Source organism: Chelon labrosus (assembly GCF_963514085.1).
Source record: "Chelon labrosus genome assembly, chromosome: 1".
In the NCBI taxonomy this organism is placed as follows: Eukaryota; Metazoa; Chordata; class Actinopteri; order Mugiliformes; family Mugilidae; genus Chelon; species Chelon labrosus.
In genome coordinates, this window is record NC_140337.1 from 32,039,185 (window position 1) to 32,065,489 (window position 26,305).

At 43.2% G+C, this 26,305-nt stretch overlaps 3 protein-coding genes across 4 annotated transcripts; 2 read left to right on the forward strand and 1 right to left on the reverse strand.

Annotated features, from left to right (window-relative positions):
* The first annotated feature begins 1,165 nt into the window (after positions 1-1,165).
* On the forward strand, positions 1,166-9,100 carry sgms2b (sphingomyelin synthase 2b). The gene is made up of 7 exons (XM_084547491.1): positions 1,166-1,249; positions 4,174-4,715; positions 4,936-5,053; positions 5,138-5,195; positions 5,297-5,392; positions 6,508-6,674; positions 6,770-9,100. The coding sequence occupies exons 2-7, from the start codon at positions 4,195-4,197 to the stop codon at positions 6,938-6,940; spliced, it is 1,131 nt and encodes a 376-aa protein (XP_084403617.1). The 5' UTR covers positions 1,166-1,249; positions 4,174-4,194; the 3' UTR covers positions 6,941-9,100.
* A 6,594-nt stretch (positions 9,101-15,694) lies between these two features.
* Positions 15,695-22,453, forward strand: LOC311494373 (uncharacterized protein). Of its 2 annotated transcripts, none has more exons than XM_084553392.1 (11): positions 15,695-15,963; positions 16,980-17,045; positions 17,128-17,190; positions 17,419-17,563; positions 17,750-17,880; positions 17,964-18,199; positions 18,289-18,371; positions 18,619-18,716; positions 18,786-19,030; positions 19,584-19,681; positions 19,760-22,453. In XM_084553392.1, the coding sequence occupies exons 1-11, from the start codon at positions 15,711-15,713 to the stop codon at positions 21,006-21,008; spliced, it is 2,667 nt and encodes an 888-aa protein (XP_084409518.1). In that variant the 5' UTR covers positions 15,695-15,710; the 3' UTR covers positions 21,009-22,453. The 2 variants fall into 2 exon arrangements, with proteins under 2 accessions (XP_084409518.1, XP_084409519.1); XM_084553393.1 differs by having other exon boundaries at positions 17,131-17,190.
* A 130-nt stretch (positions 22,454-22,583) lies between these two features.
* LOC311492709 (ceramide-1-phosphate transfer protein-like) lies at positions 22,584-25,588 on the reverse strand (the record flags this gene model as incomplete). The annotated part of the gene is made up of 5 exons (XM_084551075.1): positions 25,319-25,588; positions 24,392-24,573; positions 24,019-24,175; positions 23,739-23,935; positions 22,584-22,812 (listed from the first exon to the last, which is right to left on the reverse strand). Exons 1-5 carry the CDS (start codon positions 25,466-25,468, stop codon positions 22,584-22,586), a joined length of 915 nt encoding a protein of 304 aa, XP_084407201.1. The 5' UTR covers positions 25,469-25,588.
* Between the last annotated feature and the right edge of the window lie 717 nt (positions 25,589-26,305).

Below are 26,305 nucleotides of genomic sequence, written 5' to 3' on the forward strand. Positions count from 1 at the left end.
TGTCACAGTTAGAAAACAAAGATCTGATATTCAGAAAGATACAAGGTTAAATAAAGAATAAAGAGTTTGTTTTAATTTGGTTTGTTTGCATCAGCAGAATAACAGCATGAATCATCTCATTACTTGTCACAATATTTGAGCCCAGCAGGAGAGCACCCACCTGCTGGGCTCAAAGTCCTTGTGGACGTTCCTGGAAGCCCCCCCCCCCACTCCCCTTTCCCGGTCCATCCAGATCCTGGAGCCTTTAAAGGGCGGAAAAACACAAAAAGGATTCAACAATCTGTCTGACTGTGGATTATTTGTGGGTTCCAAACTCTTTAGAGATGGTTCTGGAACCTTTTCCAGCCTGATGAGCAACAACAACTCTTTCTCTGAGCTCCTCAGAAAGCTCCTTTGTCCACAAACATGTGTTGTGAAGATCAGACTGAGACAAATCCCTGATTTATTTAAACTAAACCAGGAACTGAACCACACCTGAGTCTCATTACATTGATGGAAACACTTCTGACCACATGGACTCTGATTTAATCCTAGAGGAGCTCCTCTCTGATATGTAATATTGGCTCATTTTCATGAATAAACAAGTATAACAATTCTGTTTCATGAGTTTGATTGGGTTCTCTTTGTCTACTTTCAGGACTTGCGGGAAATCTGTTGTTTTGACTGGTCATTTTTATGCGAAAATTTGGAAAATTCTGAGGGATGCAAAAACCTTTACTCTACCAAGTTTGTTTGATTTTTAAAAGTAAACTGGTTTTGTCTTTGTTTATTCTTGACAGAAAAATAAAGTTTATTATTGATTGAAAACCAACACTTTAGCTTTTCAACAGTCCTCTTCATCCTCAATTCCCAAAAGGAATCCTATAGGTTCACCTCTCTGATATGTAATATTGGCTCATTTTAGTGAATAAATAAATTTAATATGTGTGTTTCATGTGTTTCATTGGGTTTTTCTTTGTCTACTTTCAGGACTTGTGTTAAAATCCGCTGATGTTTTGAGTCATTTTTATGCAGAAATATATAAAACTCTGAAGTTAACGCTGTGGATGATTTTTGATAAATTTACTCTCTCTACACATTGATCCCGTCCTGGTTGGGATTCGAACCCACGCCTCTCTAGTCCGTCGGCTGACGTCAAAGTGGGCTTGTCCTCCGGTCTCGGGGCGGTCGCGTTGAGACTGAAGACAGCAGGAGGAAGAAGAGCAGATTTAACTTGAAGATAAGAGGAGCACCTCTCATTTTTATATCGGTAAGTTTTAATTTAATCGCCTTTACACGCGCTTTGAGGAGCGGGGGCCTCGTGGACGGTCTATATTTACCTGTTTTTTAACCGGGAACCGTCGCACAGGTGTGTTTCCGGGTTCCTGTTTACGTTCCAGCGCGTCTTCGACGGCCGTGAACACCTTATTTTATCTAAAAGTCAACCAAACAGTCGACTTTAATCACTAATCTATGAATTATTCATAAAGTTTTAAAACTTTCCTTAATCATCTTTGACTAAATTGGTCCAGAACGTTTAACTCGTGAGTTCTGAGGGTTAATTTCTGTTGAACTCATATTGTAGTGTTTGTCAAACTCATGTCAAATGTTTAATCAATAAATAACTAATACCTTTAACTTTCAACACAAATGAACACGGCACACATTCATCACCTAGTTTAATTATTAAATAAATATCTTTTTTGTTAGTTTTGCTGCAAAAATAATCAGTTTTTGGCAGAAAATTAAACGTTAAACACCTTAAAATGAGACTTTTATGCGTAAAAACAACCATTCTCGTCTCTTGTCTGCTTTTAAACTGATCAGAACCTGAACGGGTCGGTGCAGCGCCGTGGTGAAGATGTTCCTGAGCGTCTGTGGTCGGTCTTGTGTCCGTGAATCATCCCTGATTCGGAGTCAAATTGAATTCTCATGCTCGTAACCTGATTAGGGTTAATTTTCCTGTAAACAGGATGCTGAGAGTTTAGTGGAGGGGAAACTCTGACGCTGTCCCGTTAAGACGGACGGTCACATGTTTGAAGTGTGGAGTCTTAAATCGGTTTGGTGAAGACGCACTGAGCTCTGAGACTTTTCAGACCAGATGTGTTTGAGATCCGGATGTTTGATCTGAATTATCTGGTTTAAATCTGCTCTAATACGTCTGTAGGAAAGAGACGTGTTGATGTAAATCTTTGGGAGTTTTGCGGTTGGTCGGTTGAATATAAACCTGATCCCTCAGACTGTGAGGTTTGTTTTGTGAGGACGGATGTGGGCAGACGAGTTTTGTCGCTTCGGCTTCACACTTACACTTCCTGGCCACTTCATTAGGTACACCAGTGATCTTATTCTAATGTAAACAATGAGTTGAGTCAGAAACTATATTTTAAACTAGATTGAATTAAACTCGCCCGCTGACCACAGTGTCAAAATATTAGGAACACGTGTCAGTTCAATAGTTCTACTAAATGAAAATGAATCAACATCTCTCTCAGTTTGTTAGAAACTAAAGGGGTCATGCGAGGGAACACCAGAACTTTCACGGAGACCAGATCTAGAGCAGGACTGGTTTCACTAGTGTACCTAACGAAGTGGCCGGGGGAGTGTATGTAAAATCACACATGCATGTCACAGTGAGACAGGCAGAGGAGGCAGAGGGGGAGGTATTTAACAGGAGACGGAGACATGAGACGTGGTTTGTAATCTCAACTGAAGCTGACGGTTGTTTCTCCAGCGCTGGGACGTCCATGAGCATCTGGGTTTTGTGGTTTTGGTGAAGCGTGGCGCAGCGTTGGTTCTAGTCGGACCTCTGTGGGCAACTTCTCAAATATTTTCACAACATTACTCTTCTTGTTATTGTCTAAAACTAATAAAGTGTAGAACAACTTGTCAGCTGATTCAGGTGAGGACAGCTCTGTGTGACTGTGTCTCTGTGTTTGTAGCTCCTCCTAGCCTTTCAGCTACTAGTAGCACTTCCTAGCTTCCCAGCTAATAGTAGCTCTTCCTAGCCTTCCAGCTAACAATCATCAAAAATTAATAAAGTGTAGAACAACTTGTCAGCTGATTCAGGAGAGGACAGCTATGTACGACGCTTCGTAGCTCTTCCTAGCCTTCCAGCTAATAATAGCTCTTTCTAGTTTCCTAGCCTCCCAGCTAAGAATAGCACCTCCTAGCTTCCTAGCCTCCTGGCTAATAGTAGCACTTCCTAGCTTCCTAATAATTGTTTGGGGCCCCGTGAACAAAACATAGAGATTATTCTGCAGTGACTTTGTGGTGAAACATTGGTCTGGTTTCACTCTGTTGGGATTGTTTCTGTCGATGTGTGTCTCTAGTTCTTAGGAAACAGGAAGTCATGATCGTGTCTAGTCTGACGTATCGAGTACAGTACGACTCTGGGATTCATTGCGGGGCGGGTTTCAACTGATACTGAGAATAAATACCTCCGCTACTAATGATTCAGAGTGTTTGATAAAGGTGACGCTGGCAGGATGTGTGCTCTAGGTTTTATCAACTGATGCAGGACGGCCTCTCTGTTCAGACCTGGTTTATGGTAAAACTTTATGATTTGATGGTGGTCATGGAATACCATAAATGGAATCAATGGAAGGTCCCGCAAGATAAAATACGCGTCTGTTTTATAGGGAGTGCCTCCCTCAGATCACTTTAAGTCAAATACCCAAGATTCAGTTCTCTGCTTCCTGGTGAGTGTGTTTGTATTACTCATGTTACAGGGCCGCCCACCTGTTTACACTGTAAATGTGTGTGGGTGTGTGTGTGTGTGTGTGTGTGTGTGTGTGTGTCACATGAACCTGAATGAATCAAATTCTTGTTCAGGGCTGTAAAGTTGTGTCAGAACTCCATTTAGTTATTCCTTTGATTGAATTTCACAACGTTTTACCTCTGAACGTCCAATCAGTTTATCCGACAGGAAGTTAAGAAACAGAAGCTTTATATATATATATATATATATATGCCATCTTTCAAAATAAAAGCTTTGGAAGATAAAAGTGAGTGCTCGTTTCAGAATAAAAGTTTGTTAGTTTTTTCAGGTTGTGTTGAATCACCTCCGACTGGCTCGCCTAATCACACGCCCTGTCTGCGACCTCACCGTTGATAAGGCGTCGTGATTGGACCAAAGGACTCCATCACAGCGGCTGGTACTGATTACTGATTTCCTCTTTTTTGATTATTGATCAGACGACCATCACGACGGGATCAATGGCGAGGTCAGGAGGGTCACAGGACGACAGCGACATTAGCATAGTTGTGGACGCCAGCGTGACCTCACCCGACTCCGCTTCGCCTCCTGATACAGAGAAACTTTCCAACGGTAGCCCGGCCCGCCACGATTCCTTCGCGACACACGGCCTTGACAGCGTCGACATCCTGGACGACGAGAGCGAGTGCAGCCGACTGATCGGCCTGCTGAAGCAGACCGTGAGCGGCCGACGGCAGCGGCGGCGCGACTACAACAAGATCAACGAGCTGGAAGACCCGCTCCCCGCAGAGTGGTGGAAGACGGGCGTGGCCTTCCTCTACGCCTTCTTCAACCTCGTCTTCACCACCGTCGTCATCACCGTCGTCCACGAGCGGGTGCCGGACAAGTCGGTGAGCCCGCCGCTGCCCGACAAGTTCTTCGACTACCTGGACCGGGTGCCGTGGGCGTTCACCGTCACCGAGGTCAACGGGCTGATCCTGGTCGGGCTCTGGTTCGTCCAGTGGCTCTGTCTCCAGCACAAGTACGACGAGACATCTCACACGACTTCAAAATGGCCGCCCTGCTTACAAACGTTTGGGGGGTGGAGAGTTTTAGTATTAAGAATAAAAATGATTGACTCCACTTCTCTTGTATTTTTAAACTGTTCATTTCTGTTTTAATTTCATTTGTGAAAGCTGAAACTGTTTTCTTAGTGAACACATAGTTGTGGTGGTTATCAAAGTAACCCCGTCTCTGTGCAGAGCCATCATCGGCCGTCGTTGTTTCTTCCTGATCGGGACTCTCTACATGTACCGCTGTGTCACCATGTACATCACCACCCTGCCGGTACCTGGAAAACACATGGTCTGCGCTCCGAAGGTACCAAAACACTTTTGTTGATAACGCTCACCTGCTCCTCCCACAGCGCCGGTAATCAGGTGTTTGTTTGTCGTCTCTCTGCAGCTCTACAACGACTCGACGGGGAAAGTATGGAGGATTCTGCAGCTGATTTCAGGAGGAGGTAACGCTTTTAAATAAAAACGTTTGTCCATTTAAACTTTGCATATTGTCTTGTTTAAGTAGACTTTTATTGTGAAGCTGACCTGTTCGTTTGTCGTCCAGGTTTGTCTCTGACCGGCTCTCACCTGATGTGTGGAGACTTCCTGTACAGCGGTCACACCGTCATGTTGACGCTGTCCTACCTCTTCATCAAAGAGTGTGAGTTCACAAAGACATTAATCATGGCCGCCGTTCGTCTTTTCTTTTAATCGTCATCAGTCTTTGTTCCGTCTGACCAAATACCAGGATCTGTACTTCAGAGTCCAACTTTGTCAAAACCAAACTACCAACGTCCTCTAGCTTTCACCAACGACACCAACACAGGAGTTGCTTCCCGTCCTTCTTTGTCCTCTACTCTGTCCGTCTCTAAGTTAATATAAATGTGTCTCCACATGCGTCCCCAGCCAGCACTTGAGATCTGAGCTCAGTTTGTGTGTCTGTAAATCAGCAGCGCCATCATGTGGTCAGTAGAATATTGTACCAGCTGCTGTCTCTAATGGATCTCTACCTACCGCTGGATCAGAACCATCAACAGCTGCTTGTTGACTTGGAGACATGATCCAGATTTAGGAACAAGATGGAAAGACTCTCACATGTTAAGATCTGATTTATTTATGATGTTATTTTGGAGAAGGAAGGAAAGAGGGAAAAGACGTAAGGATGGAACAAACATTTCTTATGATAAAGGAAATGAAGACTCTGGGAGTTATTGAGGAAACATGGGACATTCAGCCCAGTTGAGTAGGTGGTCCTTAATGTGACCCAGGACTCACTGTGAGGTCAGAGCCGTCTCTATGTCCTTAGGAGGCTAAGGTGGTTTGATTTCTGCTAGAAGCTGCTGGACATGTTCTACCAGACTATCGTTGCCAGTGTCCTCTTCTACGCTGTGGTGTCCTGAGGAGGCAGCACTAAGAAGAAGGACACCTCACTGCTGGACAAGCTGATCCAGAAGGAGGACTCTGTGGTAGGGACAGAGCTGGAGTCCCTGACATTGGTGGTAGATGGAAGGACCTTGAACAAACTCTGGTCCATCACGAAAAAGGTCCACCACCCTCTACAGGACACCATAGACAGACAGAGAAGCTGGCTCAGTGACAGGCTGCTGTCTCTGTCCTGCTCCATGGACAGGTTGAGGAGGTTGTTGCCCCTCAGGACATAAGCTACAACACCTCCCTGTGAGGAACCAACTGTGGTCATTGCTGATACTACTGTATGTTTTTGCACAGCCTTATATATTTATATAAAACATTTATCTATCTGCTGTTTGTGTTCAGACTCTCCCCCCCGGATGAGGTGGTATCAACGGTTCTGTTGGCTGCTCAGCGCCTCCGGAGTCCTCTGCATCCTCTTGGGTCACGAGCACTACAGCATCGACGTGGTGATCGGATACTTCGCCACCACCCGGCTCTTCTGGTGGTACCACGCCATGGTCAACTCTCCTGTAGGTGGAAGCACGTGACCTCGTTCTGACTCGTTCTGCCATGTTCAAAGAATAAAACCGCCATTTGTTTGTTTTTTCTTTATTTTTCCATTCAGGAACTCCGTCAGATCTCCAACAACTGTCTGTCGAGGACGTGGTGGAACCCGATCTTCAACTTCCTGGAGAAGAACGTCCAGGCGACGGTTCCCCTCACGTGCTCGTCGCTGGTGAAGTTCCCCTTCTGCAGACAGAACTACAGCAAGGTGGAGGTGGGGAGAGACGAGTGAGGACAGAGGGGAGGAGTTGGGTGTGATAACTGACGGGAGCTGATGGACACGGCGGCGTCCGCCCATCGTTAACAGTTGTGACTCTTTAAATGTGTTAATTTATTAGATCCAGCCTTTCCAGCTCTCTCCTAAATACTGAGGAAGAGGAGGAGGCACGTTTACATTATCACCTTCATCCTCTTTCTATTGACGATCACTTCATTCAACACCGGTGGAGTTCAGTGTTCAGTTTCCTGCCGAATATCAAAGTTTAGCTTTGGACTGTTAGCGACGTTGCGTTCCCAATGTGCCATTTTGTTTGGTGCTACATGCTAGCTGTTAATCGCTAACAGCAAGAAAAGATGAAAATTAGCACCGATGATGTGAATGTAGCACCCACTGACAAAGAAAGCTTTATGACAGGTTTAATGTGCCATTAGCTACAAGCTACCTCATCATGCTAAAGAGTGTCACACCAACGATGCTAACGATTACATTTAGCAAACACGAATTGCAGGTAAATGTTCCCAATTAAAGAAATGTGGCTTAAAATTTAAAAACTGACGTTATTTCAGATAGTTAGCCAGCTAGCCCGACATTTTAAACGAAAGCTAAACTTAAGTTTAAACCCCAGAGCTAATTTATTTCAGATCCTCATCACTGTGACACTGTTTGTCTTACATGTGTGCAGTTAGCCCCAGGCTAGCTTGTTCATGTAAAATGCATCCATGAGAGGAAAGTTGAGGAAAGGAACATTCTGAATCTGAATGCTTTTTTTTTTTTTATTACTGTTTGGTTTGTAAGCTAGCCAGATATTTGAACCAAAGCTAAACTTTGGTTAGCTTTGTTACATTCACAGTGAAAGCTTGTGCTATCAAATTGTGTGTCGTTAGCCAGGGGCTAGTTCATTTTGCTAAACAATTTAACGGTAACAAAACTAACAAAATACATTTAACACACATGAAAAGCAAAGACACAAACCTAATTTAGTTAAAGTTGAAAAATGAACCTTTTATCCGACTAGTCTGGAAGCTAGCCGGACATTTTGGACTAAATCTCAACTTCTTAAGTTTCATCCCCAGAGCAATCTTAGTTCAGATCCTCTTCATTGTGAGGAAATTTGAGGAAAAGAAGAGATTATTTATTACTGTTTAGTTTGTAAATTAGCCAGAGGTTTGCACCGAAGCTAAACTTAGCTGTGTTATGCAGTTAGCCACAATCTCGTTATGGTATCTCAGTGAGTAAAGCTGACTAACCCACTTTGTATTATGTTTGACTGGTTTGTAAATTAGCCAGAGATTTTGGACCAGAGCTAACTTGCTGGCTACACAGACACAAGCTAGCTCATTGCTAGCCATGTTGGTTTAATATTCTATGTAGAGTTCTTGAGTGTGAAAGTGAAAACTTGTGCAATGGGATTGGGTCCGGTTAGCCGCTCACATTATGCCAAGCAGTTTTGTTTAGTAAAGTTAATTAAATTAATTTTGCCTCCACGATGCCAACACAGTGTCTTCCAACGAAAACAAGACCAGCTAAATTTAAACTGCCATTGTTGTTTGGATGTAAAATGTCCATATTATGCCAAATTGCTAACTTCTTAAAAAGAGTTTGTGGTGCAGTGCCAGCTCATTATGGTAATGTTTGGAGAGCATACATCAAGTCGCTAGCTACTAGAAGGTAGCTAGTAGCATAAAGCTCTATATGAGTCATTTTCACTCAGTGTATGTAAATAAATATTGTTGATTCTCTTTCTGTACTTGATTATTGTCGTGGTACCTTATGTTCAGGTCAGAATGTAGAAAGTATTGAACCACTGTCACTGTTCTTATTTTTATTTGAGTCTTAAAAATGAGACACTGGAAAAACTGCGTTTAAAAATGCTGCTCATTTCAAACCTGATTCATGAAGGATTTTCTGCCATTAAGCTCCAGAGCTAGTTTTGTTAAAGGAAACCGCATCGGAAAACTGACACAATCAGATGTTTGCTTTCATAATAAAAGATTTATTTTCAACACAGAGCTGATATTGAAGATTGAGCTTCTTTCTTTCTTTTTTTAAGAAACATGGCAGGAATTTTTAGACATGCTACGCTAGCACTGTTAAACTAACACTTCAAATACATTTGCACAATGTTGTACAATTAAAGCATCAGTTCTAATAACCTTGTGGCATAATATACATTTTAACTGTGCAATGTTTACATATTGAATACTTTAATGTTTAATATTTTCCTGATCTTTTAATTAAACTCTAATTTTACTTGTTCTATTAACACTTTTTGTGGAAAGCAACTGTCATGCGAGGATGCTATTGATTGTGAGTCTTTTTGTTGAGTGCAGTCACCTCTGAAGTTAGCTAACGCAACACATGCATCATCTCCTGACTAAGAATTTGGTAAAATATTTCAGTTTGTAAGCTAGCCAGAGATTTTGGACCAAAGCTAAACAACTAGCTCCTTAACCTTCATGCTACTAGCTTAGGATGTGTAATAGAGCGTTTTTTTTTACTGCCAATTACCTAATATTAGCATGTTAGCATACTCAATTAAGATTATGAACGTTTAGAGACGATGGTTAAAGTCCTGAGCGCGGCTGGTTCTGCTTCCTCTTCCTCTTACCCTGCGAAGACGAGAAAAACAAGTCGCTGAAGATTTCTGCCACACACAAACTGTATAACATTTATATGCTGTGCTGCCATAACATTATGACCATGTATCAGGAGGCACGTTTAACATTTCTTCCTCAGAGCTGATGTTAGAAGCAGGAAAAAGGTTCAAGTGAAATGATTTGACTTAGGCAAAGACCGGACTGTGACGTCTGGAGGAATGAGAAGAACCAGAGACAAAGAATCATTGAGAAGGCTGACCCTGTGTGGTTCAGACCCAGAAGTGGACCATGGAGCAATGGAAGAAGGTGGTTTTGGTCTGATGAATCATGGTTACCTATGGAACATATGGTACCAGGATGCATCATGGGAAGAAGACAAGCCGGTGAAGGCAGTGTGATGCCAAAGCATCGCTGCAGACCATGGCCTCTTTCATCAGGATAAGCCTCCCAGGTTCAGGAAGGGTTTATGGAACAGCAACAACCAGTCGAACGTGTTGACTTGGCGTCCAAATCCAGTCCAGCTTTTGTGAGATGTTCTGGACAAACAAATACGATCCTCCTCTCAACCTGCAGGACTTAAAGGATCTGCTGCCAGATACTATGTGGTCATAATGTTATGGCTCACCTGTGTAAAGTATTTTCGTACGTACATAGTTGTCCCTGGCGGACCATCCGGGGTAAAGCTGCATGTGGAGCAGTCTCTCCTTCTGGGCCAGGTCGTAATATTTGGACTGTTCAGAGCGAGACAGAGCGTTCCACTGAGACACGATAGGAAAAGTTTATCAGACAAAAACATCCAGAACTGAACGTCAGCAGCTCCTGACTCCAGAGTTCTCGTGAAAGCACAGAGTAATTTCACTGGACGACTCTGACACTGAAGAAAACTTTTACATGCAGGTTCTGAGTGGATGTGATCAGATGATGTCGGTCACGTGGAATGTGAGTGTAATTAAAGTCTCGTCTTCCTCACCCTTCGTCCCAGGATGCGGTTGATGGCGGCGCTCTCTCTCTCGCGTCCTTCCTGCAGGACTTTGTGTCTCATCTCCTTCATGTAGAGCATGAAGGCGTTCAGAGGCTTCTTCACGGCCTGACGGCTGCTGAGGACGAGAGACATGAGGCATCCGTGAGAAGAAGTACGACAGCAGAAGAAGTAGTCGTAGTAGACGCAGTAACAGTAGTAATAGAAGCCACAGCAGAAGTACAACTAGTTTTAGCTAATTCAGGATTATTTTTTCTACATACGTCAACGTCCTGAAAGTAGACAAAGAGAACCCAATCATTTCAAACAGAAGTGTTATAGTTGTGTATTTGTTTATTTTGGAAAAAGTATAATTTGTACATGAACCCTTCCCGGCTTCTGGTAACTGCTGATCAGTGGTCTACAGCAGCTTGGAGGAATTTTAGCACATTCCTCAGAACAGAACCACTTCAGTTCTGAGATGTTGGTGGGTTTCCTCACATCAACTGCTTGCTTCAGGTCCTTCCACAACATTTCTATTGGATTAAGGTCAGGACTTTGACTTGGCCGTTCCTAAACATTCATCTTGTTCTTCTTTAACCGTTCTTTTGTAGAACCACTTGTGTTCTTGGGCTCGTTGTCTTGCTGCATGACCAAGTTTTTCTTCAGAGACAAACTAAAGCACGTCCAACCAAAGTCAAGGTCCCAATATGTGGGCTCGTCCGGGATTTGAACCCGGGACCTCTCGCTCCCTAAGCGAGAATCATACCCCTAGACCAACGAGCCATGTGTGAGAGGTGTGATAAACCCCCACACCCCTACCATACAGAGTTCTTCACTGGTCTGAGATCATTCACCAGTAGTCTCCTGTAGAAAAGCAGCGTCCAAATTTAAATACCACCTTTTAAAACATCTACAGACCCTGTTACCTGCTGAAGTCATGAACAACATCCAGCATTTTTTCTGCATAAAATGATTCAAATTATCAGCAGATTTTTGTGCAGCAATAACGTCAACTAAATGTTTCTGGTAACTGCTGATCAGTGGTCTACAGCAGCTTGGAGGAATTTTAGCCCATTCCTCAGAACAGAACCACTTCAGTTCTGAGATGTTGGTGGGTTTCCTCACATCAACTGCTTGCTTCAGGTCCTTCCACAACATTTCTATTGGATTAAGGTCAGGACTTTGACTTGGCCGTTCCTAAACATTCATCTTGTTCTTCTTTAACCGTTCTTCTGTAGAACCACTTGTGTTCTTGGTTCTCGTTGTCTTGCTGCATGACCCAGTTTCTCTTCACATTCAGCTCATGGACAGATGTCCTGACATTTTCTTTTAGAGTTCACTGGTAGAATTCAGAATTCATTGGTCCATCAGTGATGACAAGCCGTCCTGGTCCAGATGCAGCAGAACAGGCCCAAACCAGGACATTAGCACCCCCATGTTTGATGGAGGGATGAGGTTCTGATGCTGGAATGATGCAGTGTTGTTTCATCTCATTTAAACCAAACTATTCTACTTTTGGTCAAATACACAAGTCTAATATTTCTGTTTCGTGTCTTTGTTTGTGTTTCTCTTTGTCTTCTGTTGATATTTTGAGTCATTTTTACACAAATCTGAAGGGAGCCCAAACTCAGCGATTTACCGGGACTCTTCACAAGCTCACCTGTAGATGCTGTTACCATGGTGACAGGGTCGTGTCCCAGAGTGGGCGTTGGCCTGTCTACCTGCGGGCACACTGATTGGCTGACTGTACGGGGAGGACGGAGGAAACTGTTTGTCGCTGTAGAGGAGCAGAGGGACGAGAGGATGGATGTAGGACTGTAGAGAAAAGAGTATCGGCGTTTTATTCTGGTGATAATTAAGCATCGTCAAACCAAAGAACGAAAATATATTTCAAGATTTTAGTTTCATTTTACCAACATTTTACTTCTCATCAGTCCTAACTTCTCTTCTGTTGCAGACTCCAGTAATTCGTCACTGATAGTAACACAGTGAGAAAGCAGCTTGTAGCTAATTTTCTGTTTAGTTGTTCGAAGGCAAAATGACAGAAAGAGGACGGTGGACACATCAGAGACATGCAGCCTGAGGACAGTGAACGCCTCATACTGCACCACATTTAACACTGATCGTGTTGGAAGGGGAACATATTGGCTTGAAGGGATAGTTTAAACACACACAGGAATACACACACAACAACCACACACTTAGGAGGAGAATACAGAATGAATACATTTCCTGTATATTTATCCTAAGCTTAAACTTATTACGAACTTAAACTTAACCTTATCCTGGCTCAAAGCTAGCCAAAATCTAACCTTATTCTGACCTTAACATAACCTTAAATCGAATTTCAACTAATCTAACCAAAATATAACCAAAAGCTAACTGAAAACTACCATTAGCCTTACCAAAATTAACCAAAACAAATGTAAGCCTACACAAAATTAAACAGCAAACAAAGCCCAACCATTATCTAACTTCAATCTAACTTAATAGTAACTTTTAGCTACCCTAAGCCTAACCAAAAGCTAACCAACAAGTAGAAAGAATCTAACCCGATTTTAGCCTAGCCAAAATATAACTAAAAGCTAACCTTAAACTACCATTAGCCTCACCAAAATTAGCCGTAACAAACCTAAACCTACCCAAAATTAAACAATAAACGAAACCTAAATCTAAACGCGTCCCAACCTATATCTAACTTTAAACTACCCTAAGTCTAACCAAAAGCTAACCAAAAACTAGCAAGAATCTAACCTAATTTTAGCCTAGCCAAAATCTTACCAAATGCTAACCAAAAGCTAGCACAATTCCAACCTAATTTTAGCTTAGCCAAAGCCAAAAACTAGCAAAAATCAAACCTGACACTAGTCTAGTCAAAATTAAACTAGCTACCATTAGCCTCACCAAAATAAACCAAAACAAACCTAAATCTAAACAACCTTTATCTAACTTAAATCTAATACTAACTTTAAACCAAGTCTTCGTTCTAAAGCTACTGACGTTGTTTGTCCCGTCACTGCGTAAACAGACCTATGTCCTCGCGAAGTCAGTAAAATAAAAACACTCACAGTATCAGTAGTGGTGTTGTGAGTGTGTGTCGTGTAGCTTCGCCCCCCGCTGGTCAGACTGAGGTACTGCTGCTGCTGCTGCTGCTGCTGCTGCTGCTGGGGAGGAAACCAGTCAAACTCCTGCTGTGGTTTACCTGAAGCAAACAGACAAAAACTAACAAACATTAAAAATACTCATGAAAACAAGATAATATTTATGTTTATGGTTGTTTTTACTCACCACAGGTCGACTCTGCCTGGGTTAGATTCAGTCCGGTCATTGGTCCCATCTCCTGGAACAGAAACTAATATTAAATACTTGATTTACACTGAGGCTGAAGATTAATAAACTAATAACAGAATTAAAGGAGTTTTATGTTAGACAATAGTATCAGAGCACATGAGAGACAGAAGTAAATAAATAACATAAATTACCCCTCTGCTGGGCATCTGATTCATCCAGAAAAGACCTGAAGTGAATTAATATAAACTAGATTTAATGGTATAATAATAATAATAATAATAATAATAATAAGCTGTAGCAGTAGAAGCTTCCTCTCAGACCATCAGACTGACCGACTGGTGGAATAAATTCACGTCCATGATCTTTATACCAAACTCCACCCAACACACACAAACACTGTCAGTCATTTTCTTGCCTCGAGTTCGTTGCCTCTTTTTCACATGTTCATGTCCAGACTTAAAATAACTCTTAAAAACCTGTAAATTTTAACTTTTAAAAATGTTTTAAAAGCATTTACAGCATTACAAATGTTTACTTTATTAAATGAGACAAAAACATATTAATGGATAATAATGATACGCGCTAATTAGCATAAAGATGCTAGCACGGCTGTAATCAAAGTCACACTCTGGATGTAGCAGTACTAGCAGTCTTTATGCTAAGCTAACACATCTGACACATTGAAAAGAGACTTTAATTACATTAAACTGACATTTAAAACATTTCTGTGTCCACAAACGAAGCAACTAACACATTATAAAGTCTTCAGTGTCTCTGACCTCCTTCCTCCCCTCCCCCCTCTCCTCACCCCCTCCTCCCCCAGGGTTAGGGCCAGTGTCAGGGGTGAGTCTCCCCGTGGATTTGCCAGCTCCGCTGTCAGAAAGCATTTCACTGTGAAGCCTCCACTGATACAACGTCATCACAGCTACATGTTCCTGAAACCATGTGTTTCTAAGATGAACTTTAGGGTTTTTAATTAAACTGCAGCTAATTAAAGGCTAATCTCTAGCATCACCATCATTAGCTCAGCTTAGCATAAACTGTAGATTGTTAGATATCATATTATGTAAAATTTCTTCATATTATAAATTCATAAATAATAGCCACATTTAAAAACAATACATTAGTTTAACCAAAGTATATAAAGTTAATACTTAATAAATTAGTTTATTTTTATAATGAATGAATTTAGTGAAACTCTTTGAACATTTTAAAATTTAAATATATCACTGTAATCAAAGTAAAATAATTTCAGAGGATTTCTTCCCTGGTACATTTTCATGTTTAATTGTGTATTAACAAAACATTTTGTTTAACACAAATTAGTATATTATATTTGTAACATTTATAAAATGGTCAAAAATATAATTATCTACTTTACTGTTAAAAGATTAATAATTATGTTTTATTTAAATTTTCAGGTTAAATATTTTCTAAATAGTTGCCCAAGTAACATTTTCTTAATAATTTAATATTATGTAATAATAAAATAAAATTGAACTAAATCACAGTAACATTTAGTTGCACTTTAAATATGTAAATATGTTTTTAAATATGTTATAATTATTTTTGTTTAATATTTTTAAATTTGAATTTTATCATGTATTAAAGTTTTTACTATTTTAAGAATTTTTTTTTTTTTTTTGAGGGTCATAAAAAATAAATGAATTTGTCTTTAAGTTTCTAAGTTAAATACGTTGTTAATATGCTACGTAAATGGTTTTCTCTTAAAATTTAAAAATTCTGAAAAAAATAATAAAAATCTAGTGAAAACGTTAAAAGGACAAAGGGGGGGGGGGGGGGGGGGGGGGACCAAAAATATGACTTTTTGAGACTTTTTGTTTCTCACCGGACCCCTTTTGCGGCTGCACCCCGGAACAACACCGCCCCTCCATTAGAGGCGTGCAGCATCAACTCCACCCGGGAACCGAGCATGTTTTACTGGATGAAGCGGAGCAGCGGCGGCGGCTCGGAGCCGCTGGACGCCGTCGGTAACATGTCCAAGACGGAGATCCTGAGAGGAATAGTCACCGAGAAGCTGACCACCGCCGCCCGGGAGATCCTAGCGGTGGTGGAGAGGACTGTAGCCGACTACGAGAAGGAGGCGACGGGCTTCAGGCGAGAGATCGAACGGCAGAGGAGGCAGCTGGAGCTCCTGCAGCCTCAGGTCAAACTGGAGAGAACAGGTCAGTGACGAAGCTCGTTTACAAACTGACTCATTTAAAATGTACATCACTGATTAACAAACAACAAAACTTTAAAATACACAAAAATACAGCTTAGTCAAATTATAACGATGTGATTAACAATTCGGCTTTGTATATATATATATATATATATATATATAAGTTTAAATAAAACGAGCTGTAACACTTTATTCACAGGCCACTCATTCAACAGCGCTGTTCGCTCCTCATTTAAAAATCGGCTAATTTAAATTTTACTTAATATCTAGCAAACATACAGACTTTAAATTACACACTATCACATCTTAATTAAATTGTAATGATGTGATGAACAATTCGGCTTTAGTCTAATTCAAAATACAGTTATATGTGTAAACAAAGAGCTTTCAGAACTGGTTAATGAGCCCTTACATTTATCTCTAAAAATCAGCTCATTTAATATTTTCTTCACTATCTTATAAAAAATAACGATTTTAAATCACACAACTCATAACTTATTTAAATTGTAATGATGTGATGAACAGTTCGGCTTTAGTCTAAACAGTATATGTAAACAAAGAGAGCTTTCAGAGCTGGTTTATCGTTAATATTTACTTTCTTATTGACAATCCTACAGACACAGGACGACTAAAAATAAAACACAAATAAACTTTCAGGATGTGATTTATAATTCGGGTTGAATCTAGCTCACTTTTGGGGCCAGCCATCTAGTGGACGTTTGTGGAACTACAGTTTTTTGGCCAGCCTAACGTGGCCAGACTAGATCTGATTGGCCTGACTGATCTTTGCCGAAGCAGAATCAGTTCCCAACGGACAGACTACAGATAAACTTTCCTCTAGAACAAAACTGGTAGGCGGACAAAGTTCGAGCTAGCTCCCAGGCTAGCTTTTAGTACTTCCTGTGTTAGCTTCATTTTATCAGCGTCCGACTCCGGCAGTCAACTGTTCATGCTCGCGTTTTTATGGCGCTACAAATATTGAACGGACTCTCTTTTGTTTTGACTTCAAACTTGAAGCCTTGGTGTTGGACCTGGACAGCGATGGGGTGGTGGTTGTGAGTCGGGACAAAGAGCCGGAGCCAGGTACTGACCATCACGTATCAAAGGTGTAAAATGTGCAAATTGTTTATAAAATTATTACATTTGTTTGTGTTTCTCGTTCCAGTAGCTGAACTCTCGTCAGCTTGTCCTCGTCGTCAAACATCCGATGTGGACCTTGTTAGTCTGGGTGAGTCTTCAAGAGTCAGGATTTTTTGACCACGATTCAGAAACTCCTTAAAAAGTCCGATAATATTCACACCATCATTGATACGCCAACGCTGCCTGGAAGCAAATACACTGTTGACATCAATTAAGCTCATTGGCTGAATTAATTATTGCTGGTTCTCAGGTCAGATTGTGTTTGTATTTAAATCGGATTTGGACTGAAACTAAACCAAACGTTTGATGTGTCCAGATGTGGAGGACACCGGCAGCCTGGGCCTCGTGTTGTACGACGAAGACGAACAAGACGAACAAGAAGAGCAGCAGATGGTGCAACTGGCAGCAAGTTTCCAGAAACGAGAAGATCTGAAGGATCCAGATTACGAAATGCCATCGAGGTGACTAACATCAGCATCTACCTGAGATTAAACGTTTGTGGACGGTCCAGGAGACGCTGGGACGTGTCCACATACAGCTTCTTAGATATAGGATATGTTAGATTCTTCTCGAGGTTGTCTGTAACCGCCTGTGAGGTACGATTGGCCAACCAGAGCTGCCACATTCTCTTTGTTGACATCCTCCAGGTCGTTTTCACCCAGAGTTCAGTCTTCCAGGAGGAAGCCCGGCCGGCCTCGGATCAGCGGCTCTCAGAACCACGTAGATCTCAGGATCCGCATCCTGGAGGACTCTCAGACCGATGTGCTCTCCAACACCGGTACGCTTCGCTCTCAGGCGACTGATCGGTTTATTAAATAACTCATCGGTTTATTGATCTCATGAAGAGTTCCTCTCTTCCAGTTTTTAAGAAGTGTCCGGTTCAGGAGCTGCAGTGTCCTCGAGGTCTTCAGGAGGACGACTTTGTGTCCCTGCTGAGGTCCACCTTCCCTCAGCTGGCTGCAGACGAACCCCTCGACTTCTTAACCACTGACAGGACGAGGAGACTGCAGCCACTCAAACTAAAGACTCTGACGCCACAGGAAGTCCACCGGGCCGTCAGGTCCATGGGGAACTCTGCCCTCTACATCCGACTGAAGGTAGAGCGACTGAATCCTTGAACACTTGGGGGTAATATTCAAGGCTTGTTCCTGTTTTTGATGAAAGTTTCCTTTGGGAACTTTTACAGACAGCCGAGGATCCTCAGAGCGAAGGACCAAGACGAGACGATGAAGCCACGACGTCAGCAGATCGGACCGAAGTGAAGCCAAGGTAGCTAATGCAGCTGCTGCCTCGTGTTGTCTCTGCTGGATTTTATGTGTCTATCTCATCCGTTACATCCTCTGCTCCTGCTGTTAAATATGTTGCTAGCAGCAGGTTTTGAGCAGTTTCTAGAGAATGTGAAGTCAAACTGAAACTGCTCGTCGTCGCCCTGGGAACCAGTGATGTCACTGGTTCCAGGTAGTCCAGCAGATGTTGAAGCTCAGACACAGAGGACATTGTTTGTTGATGCTTGCAGGAGGAAGCGAGGCCGACCTCGACTCAGCAAAGAACCAAATCACTACTCTCTGAGAGTGTGCATGCTGGAAGATCAGCCGGATGTCCCGTCAAACACAGGTAACACATGGACGTATGTTCAATAGACGAGTTCTTGTGGAGCTCCCGCTGAATTCTTCTCCATTTCAGTGTTACAGAGGTCGTCCACTGAGGACCTGACTTGTCCTCCTGGTCTTCAGGAGGCAGAGTTCCTGGACCTGCTGAGGTCCACCTTCCCTCAGCTGACCGGAGACGACAAACCGCTCATCTTGTACAGGTCCGACCAACGTAGGAGACTCCAGAGGATCAACCTGACGACGCTGACGCCAGAAGAAATCTACAAGACTATGAAGTCCAGCGGGTTTGAGAGGCGTCTCCTCTACGTCAAACTCAAGGTAAAGTATTTTATGTGACTTCCGCTTCAGACAAGAGCTGAGTCTCACCTGAAAAGACCAAATAAATCAGGACTATCTCCAGAATCATCAGGTCCATGTTCATGACCCTGGTCTCTATGGACCCTGGTCTCTATGACCCTGGTTTCTATGGACCCTGGTCTCCATGGATCGTAGAAAACACCCTGATAACAATGATATCATTCTGAACTCATTCAGCAACCCCTTGACTAGAACTGGACCAAGAGTTTAGAGAAATACCACAAAGGTTCTAGTAAAAATAGAACCAGGCCCATTCTCCATTTGGACATTTGGATGAAACCAAAGAACCCAAAGTGTTCCACATTGAATTTTTACCTCTTGAAAGTGAATCTAGCTACAAAATACTACTGATTCCACTACACCGAATAGAGGCAAAGGAGGCAAGTCACCATGTGGTGAATAGCTGCTTTATTGTTCTGTTGCACTGGTTACTGCAGAAACAAACATGCCTTTGATTATAACTTGAAGGTGAAGCGTTTTCTCAAAACACAACTTTGAAATTAAACTCTTACAGACAGGTGAGGAGGAGGAGGAGGAGGAGCTTCAACTTTCACCTACAAACGATGAATCTCTGTCCAGTGATGATGCGGTTATAAAGAGCGATGATTCAAGGTAACGTAAACACCAAATACCATATTAATGTAAACAAAATGTCATTTGTAACATTTATGTTCTTTTAATTTTGCCCAGAACCTCAACATCACAGCAACAGGACCTGGAAACAGAGGAAGATGCCGCTCAGAGTGAAGAGGACAGAGACGGAGACGAGGCGTTGGATGGAGACAGTGACTGGAAACCCGACCCAGAGCAGCAGTCAAAGTCAACAAAGAGGCGTAAAAGTGAAAGTGGTGTGTTGAGGATTGAGAAGTGTAAAACGCCGTGTAAAGTGTGTGGAGTTACCTACAGGAACCAGGCGAGCTTGATCAAACACGCCTGGAGTCACGCCGACGAGCCGCAGGGAGTTTGTGGCGTGTGCGGGGGGAGTTTCAAATCCTCGGAGGAGTTGACGGGACACCTGAAGAGCTACCAAAAAACCCACGACTGCTCGTACTGCGGGAAGTCTTTCTTCACCGTGATCGGCCTCAACTGCCACATCTCTGTGCACACGGGAAACCGGCCGTTCAAATGTAACGTCTGCAGCAAAGCCTTCGCGCGCATGTCCATGCTGAGCGTCCACCGGTGGGTCCACGTCGCAGAGAAACCCCACAAGTGCGACATCTGCCAAAAATCGTTCGGCCTGAAGGCGCAGCTCAGAGCTCACGGCAAGATGCACCTGAGCAGAGACAAGTACCACTGCAACGTGTGCGGGAAGTCGGTGTACCACATCCGATCTTTAACCCGCCACAAGCTGATCCATTCTGGGGAGCGCCGCTACGGCTGCGAGGTCTGCGGGAAACGCTTCAAACTTCCTAGTGCGCTGAAGTCTCACGAGAAGATCCACACGGTGAGAGAGAGGCCGTTCCTCTGTCACATCTGCTGCAAGACCTTCATGTCAAACTTCACCCTGACGGCTCACATGAGGACGCACAGTGGCGAGAGGCCGTTCGTCTGCGCGATCTGCAGCAAAGGCTTCCTTACCAACAGCGACCTGAAGCACCACATGCGGGTGCACACGGGTGAGGCGCCGTACGGCTGCTCCCAGTGCGGGCGCTTCTTCAAACGCAAGTGCCACCTGAACAGCCACATCAGGAGCCACCTGGGCATCAAGCGGTTCACATGCGGCGTCTGTGGAAAGCCGTGCGCTCGCCAGGAACACCTGACGGTCCACATGAGGACGCACAACGGAGAGAGACCGTACAAGTGCACCATGTGCGAGAAAGCCTTCACCCAGAGCCACTGTCTGAAAACACACCTGAAGAGTCACCAGAGCGAGGAGAACCCCTTCCTCAGTCCGTCCACGTCGAGTCACGTCTATCAGACGGAAAATCAGACGGTCTGATCGCGCCAGTGTCTTCAACTCAAGCTTTTTTCACAGTTCAACATCTGTTTACGCCCAGGAACTTTGACTACTATCTGCCTGATGGTAGAAACTAAAACCAGTCTTCTTGACGTCTCTACTGAGAGCTGAAAGGTCTTCCTCTATCTCCTCAGAGAACAAGCGTCTGTCCACTTTGAGGGACGACGTCTCCAATAGGTAGATGTTCATACATAGCATGCTAGGAGCCAGTTGGTCGGACATTCTCTGGGGGTCCTAAGCGGACCACCTATCTGAAGCTGAAGGCCATTTTGGAATATTATCTAGAGATTCTTGCGTCGTCTGAATGTTATAAAGGAGTATCGTTACTGATGTCAGTTCATTTAGAGATATTTCAGTTTCAAAACAAAATGTTTCAAGAGGATGCAGGAGTCAGAAGGACTTCATGAATGTATTTTTGAGGAAAAAGCTAGAAGTGGTCATAATAAATGATCATTTAGTTGCCGGTTTATCCCAAAAACAACCTGAAACAAAGACAGCTGGACTCGTTGGGTCCAGTGATGGAGCTACTTGGATGAAACGTCTTCAAGAAAGTCTACAAGTCCAGTTGGTTCCAGCTGTGTTTGGATATAATGTGAGTTATGTTTAACCCTGATTGACTGATGTCCGATTTATTGGTCCTGAGTTTATATTAGTAACAAATATAAAGAAAAATACAATTAAAACACAAACTCAGCTCAACGTCTTCATCAAGTAAAGATTAGGAACCATTCCGTCGAGTTCTCGCCTCTGAAATTGTTTGAAAATTTAACAATTCTTTTCTTGTTTCCAGAATCAGGTGTTTGCCTGAAGTCTTAAACGATTAACTGAGTAATTGATCATGTGTTTCTCTCTTTGTTTTGGATTTATTTACCAAATTCTGGTGTCAGAAGTAGTGACTCTGCAACTTTAGACGTCATAAACATGACAAAAACAAAGTACGTGGATCTGGAGCTGGACTTGAACACCAATAACGACATCGCTCGTTGGGACTCAAACCCTTCAGGACTTACAAACAAAGACTCGGTCAAACCTTTGCTGGGAAGGTTTCTGCGTCAACTTCCATCACAACTTGTTTCAGAAACAAAAAAGGATGTATTCCATGTTTTATATTACTGCTTTCAGCTCGCTGTAAAAGGCTAGAAGGATTAGCATGAATGCTAACTTTAGTGTTTTAGTTTTTATTATTGACCATTAGAACATCTTGTAGCTAGAGTTGCATTCAAGATCTGTGGGAAATCAGTGGCACGCAGTTTGTTGTGCAAGATGCTGGATTGTAAAACTCCCACCGGATCCTGAACGCAGCATGCGGTTTCTTCGAGTGCACGTCGGAAACAAATGTTTACGCAGTTAAATAAAATAAAACACCATCATGCCTTCATGTTGTACTCGACTGTAAACTTGGACAAACATGTGACCAAAATAAACTACATTACAAAATGTCATTATGTACAGTGTCTGTGAAAGCATCAGCGCCTCGTTGGATTTTTTGTAGTTTTTTTTTCCCGACACTTCCTGGTTTAAGTTCGTGCCCTCAGACTGACGGCGTCCGTCCGTCGCTCAGGGCAACTCCAACATGTTGTTTTCGTCCAGGATTCGTTGAGTTCGTTCGTGCACCAGCCTCAAGGCGTGGATGATGATGCGCAGGGTGGGCGTGGCCTCCCGCTGGTTCTTCACGCACACCAGCTGCAGGAAGTACTGCCGGTCGGGGAGGGCGTGGAAGACGAGCTCTGCGGCCTGACGGAGGAACCAGGGGTGGTGGGGGGCCAGCGCCACGTGGTAGGCGTCCCTGAGGTGAGAGGACAGATGTAGTGATGACGAGGAGAAAAAAAACCAAACATTTGGAGACGTAAAGTGAGGGAAGTTGAACTCATCTTAACTTTGAGGTGACGACCAATAGGAGCGATCGATCACTTGTTAGAGTTTTTGTTGTTGTTATGTTGATACTTTTTAGTAATAGTGTGTTGGTCTCTACTTCTTCCCGTTGTATAACCTGAGGCTGGACTTCTGGGAAAACAGGCAGCGCCATCTTGTGAGTTTGGAGCCAGAGTCTGATCAGTACGGTCTGAGGGCGGAGCCACGTGGAGCCGTAATATCGATGCCCCGCCCACACTTCCTCCAGACTCACTCGTATTGTCATTTAATTAATACTACGCTCTGCTCTACCTCCATCAGTTACAAGGAAATGTTGGGTTATACACTGTAGTTGTCTCACGGCCCCATGGGACCGTAGCAGTTGGCATGGCAACTGAGGGTCGCCATGATGTCACATCCTGTTTCAGTAGCGTCAAATAACTACGACGAAGCTTCCACACTTGAACATTCATCAACATTATATTAACCACCTACAATGACAGAAACCATCCTTGAAAGAAAATGATTTGACGTGTATCTTGGTGTTTTACTTTGGCCCCGCCCACTAACATGGAGGGGGTGGAGCTTATGACCTATACTGCAGCTCTACTTGCTTTGGCTTCGCTTTAAAGGAGCTGTTCCTACATCCATCTTTATACAGTCTATGAGTCTGAGCAGTAGCATTAGGGGATAGAGTTGTGGTATCGTTGAATCATCCACCCATCGTCCACCCCTGTAGCATTCAGACCAAGACTGATTGATTGGACCAGGCCACATTTCACTAGATTCAACTGTGGTGAGCAGCCAGTGTCACTTTAAGCATCAGTGAATCCTTTGAGTCTAAAATCAAGTGGTCGTTACCTGCTCAGCTCACCAGGCGTCCTATATCGTCCCTCTGCGTCCGGTCCTTCAGCTAAACCCTCCAACATCAGCCTGAGCCAGAGGAAGGATCGATGCAGCCTCAGCAGCGTCCTGCAGCCCGAATCGGTCCGTCGAGAGAAGTTGACCACGCCCGCCTTTAGCTCCGCCTCCACCATGGATCGGACCGAGCGATACGCCTCGAGAGGAAAACGCAAAGAGTCAGCCGTGAGTCGTCAGTTTGGTGTCGTTGGTGTCCTTAGAGACAAACCGTACGCCTCACCCCGACTTTCAACCCAAATGCTGCTGGGGTTTGTGGTCCAGCTGGTTTCCCATGAACCTCTGCGTGGTGTTGGAGTGACAGCTCTCGAATCAGCACGACCTTTTCCTCCACTTTCTGAGAGAATAAGCTGACCATCGTACCGAGAGACTGCATGAAACTGAGGACAAGAAGACAAAGGACATGCAAGAGGTCACCTTGTAAATAAAATGATTCTGCTCTATAGCTGCCAACGTTAATCAATTAATCTCAAGTTAATCATTCAGTCTGTCTTTAAAATTGACAAAATTCTACGAAGAATTTTCTGGGAGGAAACTTCAATCAGGACGTTAAACCCGTCCATCCCAATAAGACCAAAGTAAAGTTGTTCATGTACTTGAGGAGCTCATCCCAGCTCTGCAGGTACGACTCCAGCAGGATGTCGTTGTCCTCCGCCATGCTGGACTTCAGGTACTGCAGCAGACGCCACACCTGGAACAACTGGCCGGGACACTCCTTTATGATGGGCGGGGACCCATCTGGCTCCGCCCACACATCAGGGACCAACGAAGGTTCAGGCTGAAAAACAACCGAGCTAGCTTAGCGCAACTAAAACAAGACCACCGACAAACAATCCAACGTATAGAAACAGAAAAAAACGCAAGTATTTCACCTCAAAAAATGTCTCTAAACATATAAAGGACAGTCCTCATAAGTATATACACACTTTTCGCGCTGGTCCTACAGTTTGGCGGTCCAATCTCCAACATGGGTGCCAGGCGGGGCCACAGTCTCGGACTCCATTTGGAGCTGAAGACAAACATTAGGCGTGTTCGACTTCATGCAGATCTGTGCAGATCTGACTTGACGTGATGCATGCTGGGTTGAACAAGTTCATTTTAACCAATCATATTCGAGGTCTATGAGCATGAACAACCCAGCATGCATCACGTCAAGTCAGATCTGCATGAAGTCGAACACGCCAAGTGATTATATAAATGAATTCAGGAAGTCATACATAGTGACATAGCAACACGCCTCTCATGCTGATTGGCTGTCAAGTTAGCTATAAAACTTTGCTAACACACAGCAGAAGCTAAAACATTTTAAATATCCATTCTCAATGTAATATCAGTACTGGATTGCACAAGATGGCAGCGTCCATCTCTATCGTCCATCTTTAAATGTTAGCGTTGTCGCTCGGAGGATATTAGCATAGCGTTGTTAGCAATTAGCTTGAAGAATAATTTGGACTGTATCACTTGTTTTATGTAAAAGTGAAGCCAGTGAACACACTCTGTGATTGTCACTGTTGGAAAGTAACTGACTGAGAGGTGGACCCAACATGGCCGACCGGTTTCACTGACGACGGAAACTCACGTAGCCAAAAGGAGCTGACGAAGAGGAGCAGAGTCAACATGGCCGACAGCAGCAGCAGGAAACGAAGCAGCGGCGTCCGTCTGAGGAGATCCATGGTGACAACAAGGCACCAAAAAAACCCCACTAACTCCTCACCGTCGGTTTTAAACACAAAATAAATCACAGTGTTTACAAGACGTCGCTTTGTCACATGCTCGCTCGCCCAGTCTCTCTCTTCACTGGGGTTAAAAGTCACTTACTCCCAAGGTACAAACACCCACACACCTTAGGACGGCGTTCGTACCTGACCTTCGTCCTGCAGCAGCTTATCTGAGTCGAGTTTATCTCCCACAAACACTGAAGCTAAACTAACACTGTGTGTTGAAGAGACTTTACAGCTACATCTCCCACCAGAGTCTTTACATGTTACACACTATAGGATTTTATCTGAAGACTAGATCATGGCCACAACCGGCTCCTAGAGTCTTCATGCCCGGTCGGTGTAGTATCAGGAGAGGAAGTTGTGAAGTTGTAAATCTTTGCTGTGAGGCTCTGACCAATCATAATGTGTCCTGTGTGATGTCATAAGAAAGGAGGAGCAAAGAAACAGAAACGTAAACAATCACATGTTGGTTTTCCAAAACTAGTGTTCTTTGTTATGTGTAGTTCTTTTTTTTTTATTCGGTAAACATTAGTTTGTTTTAGGCTGACGTAGATTTTGTTATTATTTTATGCTAACATTTGCTTTATGAAGCTAATATGAATTTGCAGTTGTTTTAAACTTGTTAAGCTAATGTTAGTGTTTTATGCTAATGTTATTTTTTAGATATTTACTTTTAAAGTCAATGTTGTGTGTTGTGCCTTTCATGCTAATATTAAATTAACATGAGGCTTACATGTTGTCACTGTTTAGGCTAGCATTTTCTTATGTTCGTGTTCTATGCTGATGCAA